We start from the raw sequence: 8117 nt of genomic DNA, 5'->3' as shown, positions 1-8117 counted from the left end.
TTCTGTACATAAATTTGAGTCATAAAATATTATTATAAAATCAATGGGGTATTTTTAAATGATGATCTGATTCATGTTTTACAACACTTTCTGCTTCTTTTTCTCAGACAGAAGATAATGATAAACGGAGCTCTCTCTTTAACTTTGATTAAGGAAATATCATAGATTCAAAGGATTTTTAAGATGTTTTTCACTGTTTGAAAACATACAAAACATGCAAGTTTATGATCCCAGAAAGAAAGAAAATAAGTTCCCTTTTGGATTCAAAGCAGCTCTTAATTCCCAGCAGGTTATATCAGTAGCAAAGTGATGATGATTAATTAAACTAATTAGGAACAAAATTTAAACTAATAAACAAGTCCCTTACTCTATCTAACAGCTTATTATCTCCCTCGTAAGGAAAAAAGAAGAAGAAAGATGAAGCTGATCATCATCAACCATATCAAGAGGAAGAAGAAGAGCAGCCATTAGTTCCAAGATGTGCAACACCGTCAGCTTCGAAGTGATGGTTCAGATTCTGACCATTTCTGTGGTGGTCGCCGCTGCTGTTGTTGTTGTTGTTTTTATGTTGTTCTTCATGGTTGAGTTCAACAACTTGGATTCCATCTCTCGATCCTCCATTGGCTTGATCTTTCTTCCCAAAAGTGTTCTTATTGTTATGCATCCAGACTTTTAAAACCTCTCTATCAACCACAACCTCATGGCAGAATTTTTGAATGTCTTGTTCATATCTTTTCTGGATTTTCCACCCAATTTTCTCAGCAAACTCCAGCATCTTGTCCTTCTGGTACTGACTGAACTTTGTTCTGAATCTTTTTTTCGAGTTCGACCCGAGATTTGCAGTGTTGGGTGCAAGGCCACCAGCAGGTAAATGGGAGTTTGTTAGACCTCCTGAAAGAGCTAAAAGCATGTGGGGAGATGAAGGATAGTAAGATGATGAGATCGGTGGTGGGGAGGCTGAGTTAGGACTACGATTCGGTTGGCTTGCCAGAGGTGGTGGTGGATGGTGGCGATGGTGGGGCTGGTATTCTATAGTGGCGGTGACTGTTGTGGGTGGTGGGTCATCTGGTTCACGGCGGTGGAAGTTGCGGTGGCAGCCACAAGCAGCACATTTGAGGGAAGTTGGGTCAGTAGGGGTGGCTGTTGGGGAAGGCATGAATTCGCCGCAACCGTCTAAAGCATGGCCACCTAAGGTGGCTGCATGGTTCTTCAGACATTCTTTGTAGGCTATGACGATGGGCGGCGCTTGCTGCTGCGGCTTGTGACGCTTCAGAACACCGTTGGTGAAAGATAAGGGCTTGCCGGGTTGGATTCGAGTTGGTGTTTCACTCACTGGTTCGGGCTCTGGCTCAGCCTCCGGCGACTTTGGTGTGTTGCTTGCAAGAGCTATATCCATGGCTCTAACATCTATATTTAACACAGAAAAAGAGGTGAAAAAATTCTAAAAATTAAAGAAAAACATAAAATAAAGAGATAAAAATGGATTTTCAAAGGGTTTTGAAGATGGATTTTATGAGAAAATTGATCATATGGGAGAAATTAAAAATTAAAAAAAAAGTTTCTTTTTTCTTTGTTAATTTGAGGGGGTTTGTTGGTTAGAGAAGAAAGGGAGGGAGGAAGAGCAAGAGAGAAGTAGTGATAATTGAAAAATCTTTGCTTCTGTGGTTGTCATTCTTAACCCATCTTTTAACCATGGTTAAGTGGGGGTTACACATGCATGTGTTATTGTAGTAAAACTAGCATTATGTTTTCCTATAGGTATATTTATATTTGAACCATTAAATATAAGGGTAAATTATAGAAATGGTCCCCAATTATAGTATATTATTTTCTCGAGTCTTTTAACTTTTCAAAGTTATAAAATAATCCTTTGATTTTAAGGCGTTATTTTGTTGAGTCTTCTGACTATTAAAAGTAACAAAATAGTCATCTAATTATTCATGTGTTCCAAACTTGTCATCTTCCATTAAAAAAATAAAGATCGTTGAGCTGGACGTTAACTTGTAAATTGGGATATGATAAAATTATATTTACTGGCATCGTCGCTGCTTTCAAGCATTAGCTCAACGACATAATGTTTTACGCACTGACTCGATGGTGCAATGCAAACAGAGAGTCAATCCACAAAATAAAGCTCAAATGATTTTGGGATCATATTTTATCATATCTTAGTCAATAGGTTAACATCTAGCAAAGACGACTGCCAATGTTTTTAACAGAAAATGACGAGTTTGGAACATATGAATAGTTGGATGACCATTTTGTAACTTTTAATAGTCGAATGACTCAACACAGTAGTATTCTATAGTTGGGAGACTGTTTTATGACTTTTAATAGTTGGGAGACTCAACAAAGCAATGCCCTAGGTTAGGGGACCATTTGTATATTTTACCCTAAATACAAATATTTATTTTGTGTTTGTATATCATCTTATATTATATAATTATTTAAAATGTTTTGTAAATGTAATAATAAATAATATAAATTAAAAACACGAACTAATTTATCTCAGATGTTAAAGAAATAATTATTATTTTTAGAGATCATTGGTTCGAGCACTAAAGACTGCAAGAGTGATTGAACATTTATTGTCAAATTGTTAAGAATATTTAGAACATATATTACTTTAAGACTATTAAGATTTTAGTGATAAAAGAAAATATTGTTCTGTGTTTTATTTAAATAGTTATGTTTGCAAGATGTGTCGTTTAAGACTATTAAAATTAATATTAAGGTATAGTTATAATTATTAAGTCTAACCATAATGATAAGAGTGAATATTTTAGTCCATGTAATTCTCTTCACAGTTCACACCCATCTCTTTCTTACCTTTTTTTTTTATTATCATTTAAATTAGTTTTTTGCATATGGAATTAAAGTTTTTAAACCCTTCACTAGCTTGCAAAATTTTGTACACGTTAGGTGTACTATTGCTCCAGTTTTGTTTGATAACATATATATAAATTAAAAATAGAAAAATGTGAATAATGATTAATTATTTTATTATTTGTGCAAAAATATAAATCTTTTTAAATTTCAGATGATAAAGATGAAACATGGTTAAATAATAATATTATTTTACTCTTATTTTTCAAATTTAAAAATGACAGCCGATAAGATTATTGTTATTATTTTACTTTCCTTCTAAATAATGTCATAAAAATATATTATCACTTTTTCAAAGTTTTCTATTCTCTAAGATCCACTAATTAATTGAATAACTAAAAATATTAATATTATTTTATTTTATATGGATTTAAATATTAACATTTATTTTAAAAATATATTATTTAAACCTAGTTAAAAAAATTATCCACTGTAAATATATTATAAAATTGATGAATGACGTATCAACGCCTCCATTTAAAAAAATAAATAAAAAATGAAATTGTGAGGCTTATTTTATTTTCAAATCATTCAATAAGAAGAATGTATTTATTAACAATCTTAAGGGTTAGAATCTTAATGTTTAAGAATATAATAAATTAGATTGAAAGGGTCGTCCATAATAAACTTTTGTAAAATTTAATATGAATTAATTGATTAAAAAATTCAGATACCAATAATTAATTTAAATAAACAACAAGAATGGATTTATCACCCTTCTATTTTCATTTAAAATTTATATATTTTTTTATGTTATCATGGCTTTTATTAAGGTACAAATCAAAAAGACAGATTACTCATTGCAGTTTAATCCCTCGTTGTATATATTATGTTAGGATGGGGTATAGATAAATTATATAGGAAATAATTTCAATATATATGTATTATGTGAGAATAATTAAAATAAAATATAAAATACAACAAAAATAACACGAATCAAATTACTTTAATAATTAAAGGGATATTTTTTATCTCTAGAGATTACATATTCGAACATCAAGAATTATAAAATTATTTAAACTTTCTTTATTAAATAACTGATAATATTTAAAATATATATTATATAATAATCATCATAAATTAATAAAAAATAAAACAAAAAGTAATGAAATTGATAAAACTTGCATAAATAAAAACAGTTTTGAGAAGCGAAAAATAAATAATATAGTTTATAAAGCTTGCATAAATAGGAAGAAGTTTTTTGGTTTAGGTAATCTGTGATTATTGGGGGAATAGAATGTCATTCTACCGTTTGGTTGATCAACATTTTCAGCCATCAGTAATCTTTTATTATCAACAGTGATATTTTGGGATATAGTATGGAGAATGTGATTACTTCTCTTTCCTTAGTATTGTTAGATTATCGGCATTTTGGACTAAAATGTCCTTAAATTTTTTTAAAAAATATATATTTATTCTTTCGTTAAATAAAAAAAATCTACGAATGTTAAATTATAAATTTATTCTTAAACTGTTTTAGATTTACAAAAACAAGTTCATATTTAGAATTTTATATAAAGTTTAAGGTTTAAAATAAAATTTTACCCTTTCATTAAACCTATTTATCTTTTCAATTTTGTAAAAAAATTATATAAATTTTATGAATTTAAATTTTTAAAAAAATATATATATAAATTAATTATAGTAAAATTCAACTTTTTAAAAAATATATAATAAGTATAATTTGATAAAATATACATTTTAATAATCTTTTATTCCTTTAACTAAACACGGTAATCTTACATTCATGCTAAATGAAACAAACACAAAATATAATATTTTCAGTAATTTTATTCCTACCGATAATCATATTCTCACTGATAATCTTATATTTCGTAAACCAAACGTATCTAAAAGTTTGATAATAAATATAAAATGGTGTTACGAGGGATGAGAGTTGGTGAGAATGAGTAAAGGGCATTGGGAGGAGAGAGAGGCCTGCAATATCTGCTTTCTCAGACATTTACTGTATCCCCATCTTAAATTTCTCAAGTCCAGCAATGGGCCCCTTTTTTCTTTTTTAATATTCCTTTTTACTTTTTCTTCCCAATTTCATGAGTAATTTAATTTCAAGAGTGAATTGCATCGTAAGTTCTGGAATTATAATTTTTATTTTAAATTGATTTTTGTTGGAACAGTTTTTGAGTTTGGAATCATTTTTGACTTTTTTCATGAGTATATTAATTTTAAGAGTTAATTACATCATATGATCTCGAATTATAATTTTTATTTTAAATTGATCTTAAATTTTAAATATTTTAATTTCATCCTTAAATTACGAGTCTCATTTTAAATTAGTCTTTAAACTTTTAAACATTTTAATTTTATACCTAAACTATGACTCTCTTTCTAAATTGATCCCCATACTTTTGAATATTCCAATTTCATCACCAAATTCATCCAAATATGTAATTAGTTTCAAAAATAATTTAACCTAAATTTTGATTTTTTTAAACATATAATACTATAGTTTTGCCTAATGGTTTTATTAAAAATGGATGTGATTAGTATATACATATAGTTTGGGATGAAATTAGAATGTTCAAAAAGTTTGAGGACCAATTTAGAATGAAGGTAATAGTTTGGGGATGAAATTAAAATGTTCAAAAGTTTAAGTACTAATTTAGAATGATATTCATAATTAGGGATGAAATTAAAATAGTTAAAAGTTTAAAGACCAATTTAAAATAAAAATTATACTTTGAGTACACGTGATACGTGTTAGTTCTCATTTCAATGAGTAATTGACTCATTAAATAGTGGTTACCTTTTTAATACTTAAATTTAAGATCCATGCAATGCCTGTGTGAGTTTTCCCCTAGTTTATGTGTATTTTGATCCCCTATAGTATATATATCATATAAAACATTGCGTATAATTATAAGTTTCACCCCATTATTTTATTAGAACAAAGAAGTTAATATTTGTTTTAATTTATAAGAATTTGATCTTCATGTTTCATAAAAAAATTCAAAATAGTCAAGTTATTGATAAACATATAAACAAGGAAGGAGCCAAAACTATATCTTAATAGAGGCCGAATCTTTTTAACAATTTTAAGTTATATATATATAATTTTACCTTTATTATTTGTTTATTTCAAAAAAATATAAATGATAACATCAAATATGCATATTTCTATACTTATATGAAATAACAAATTAAAAATTAAAGTAAAGTAAATAATAAAAAATACGATTTTAAAAAGTGCAAAAGACATAATTATCACATAATCACAATAAAACCATGGATAAGTGTTCAGTTTCCTAGTATCCACCAACCACTGACTTAGGTCAGAGATTGTAAACATTTTTCTTAGACCTGAATTCCAAGATAACTCCACCTTATAATGACATAATTTTGTTCATAAATCATTCTTTTCAACTTTCGTGAAATCCTCCGGATAAAATTTATTCACAAGATTGCAAACGTCTTCAACCTTGAAAAATTTGTCACCATCTCTTGGCTCCGAAGCACAACCAAGAGTTAATAACTCTATCGAATTCTCATTACATCTACTGTTTAACTATTGTAGTTGAACATCAACTGTAGCATAAAAAATTTCTACTAGATAATGATGTTCAACTGTAAAATGATTTTGTTGGCGACGAGCGCGACCTCCTCTTTCTCTATAAATAGATCTAATATTTGGGATATCTATGTTGTGACTTTCACAAAATGAGGTAATCTCCATAAAAAGATTATTTCATCCATCATATCTAAATTTCTGCAAAAGTATCTTTCAACTCTCAACAAGATGTAGTGAATTCAAAATATCCTGAGATTTTTGTTATAATGATTGAGAAAATGAATTAGTGATTTCTAATATTTTCTTCATAAGATGTAAAATGAAGACAAAATCAAAAGAAGTCAAAGTCTCTAAAGCTGTTGTCGCTTGTTTACGTTCATGATATGTACTTCCTTCATCAATGAGTTTATATAGAACAACACAAGTGACACTAAACATTTTTATCAAGCTTGAAATTGATTTCAAGTAAGAACCCCATCGAGTATCACAAGCCCTCTACAAATTACTTGTTTGATTCAAACCAATTCCAGTTTCAAGTTGTTCTTCTTCAATCAAATGATTTATCTCATAAGAATAAGCATTTTTTAGTTCATCGATGCACTTATATGAGGCAAGAACAACATTGATAATAAATGATAACTTGGAAAGAAATTGATAAACATGTGTGACATCTTTCTGTAGCTACTAGTGCTAGCTGTAAAATTTGTGCAAAACAATGCACATAGTAAGCAAAAGGACTTGTAACCCATTCCACTTTCCTCGCTTGTTACTTGCACTGTCATAACCTTGGCCTCAAATATTCTTTATGTCAAAGCAATAACGAGAAAGAACGAAAAGTATCTCAATTTTTAAAGTCACCGTTGAAGTATTAGGAACACGAATAATGCTAAAAAATTTCCCTTTTCACTCACCTAAATCATCTATATATACTAGTTTAATCTATTTATTTAGTTCAATTTCCATGACTTCTACAATACTCTTTCATAAAGTTTTGTAGTTCTTCACTTTATAACTCCTATAACATAATTTCCTTTAAGTATAAATCTTCCCTATATCACTTATGTATCATTATTTATATTCATATCCTCTAATTCATATACTATTTTTATAGTCTCATAATTTATTATCTTCTGGTTTATATTTTGTTCTCTTAAGTCTTCTCATAGTCACCTATTTATATAGTTTATATTACATTCTTATGATTCACAATAACCTAGGATTGATTATTTTATCAGTAGCATGTAATTATATAACTTGTCTCTTATAAGCATATCATTACATAAATTATTTCATGTTCTTCCATTACTACATTATAGTATTTTACACAAATCATATAGCATATACAAAGCATATCAATATCTTTAGTCATGCATACATACAATTAATGTAATACATATATCACATATAATTATAACAAACACATAATCATGTTCATGACTTCATGCATATTACTATAGGAAATAGACTCATCGCAAGTCTTATTTCCATTAAACACTACATGCCACTACTATGCACTCACCTGGCCTCACTAGTCAATATCGATCTCTTATCTTTTCCCCTGATCGATCTTACTTGTCAATGGTTCCGGAACTCGTTTAGGCTCTGTAATTATACATTTTAAGGCAATTATTAGATACCTACACCTTGTAATTCGATAATAACAATTCAAACAAACTTAATAAACCAATATTCATTTTTTCCT

General features: G+C 28.4%; 1 protein-coding gene across 1 annotated transcript; it reads right to left on the bottom strand.

Annotated features, from left to right (window-relative positions):
• Nucleotides 1–221: 221 nt before the first annotated feature.
• Nucleotides 222–1501, bottom strand: LOC120162898 (zinc-finger homeodomain protein 9-like). Its single transcript, XM_039172962.1, has one exon. It carries the CDS (start codon nt 1394–1396, stop codon nt 443–445), a length of 954 nt encoding a protein of 317 aa, XP_039028893.1. The 5' UTR covers nt 1397–1501; the 3' UTR covers nt 222–442.
• Nucleotides 1502–8117: the final 6616 nt, after the last annotated feature.

This window comes from Hibiscus syriacus, unplaced genomic scaffold, assembly GCF_006381635.1.
Source record: "Hibiscus syriacus cultivar Baekdansim isolate YM2019G1 unplaced genomic scaffold, ASM638163v2 tig00111409_pilon, whole genome shotgun sequence".
Lineage (NCBI taxonomy): Eukaryota > Viridiplantae > Streptophyta > Magnoliopsida > Malvales > Malvaceae > Hibiscus > Hibiscus syriacus.
The sequence above is the reverse complement of the archived record's forward strand: the minus strand, read 5'-3'. Positions and strand labels throughout refer to the sequence as shown.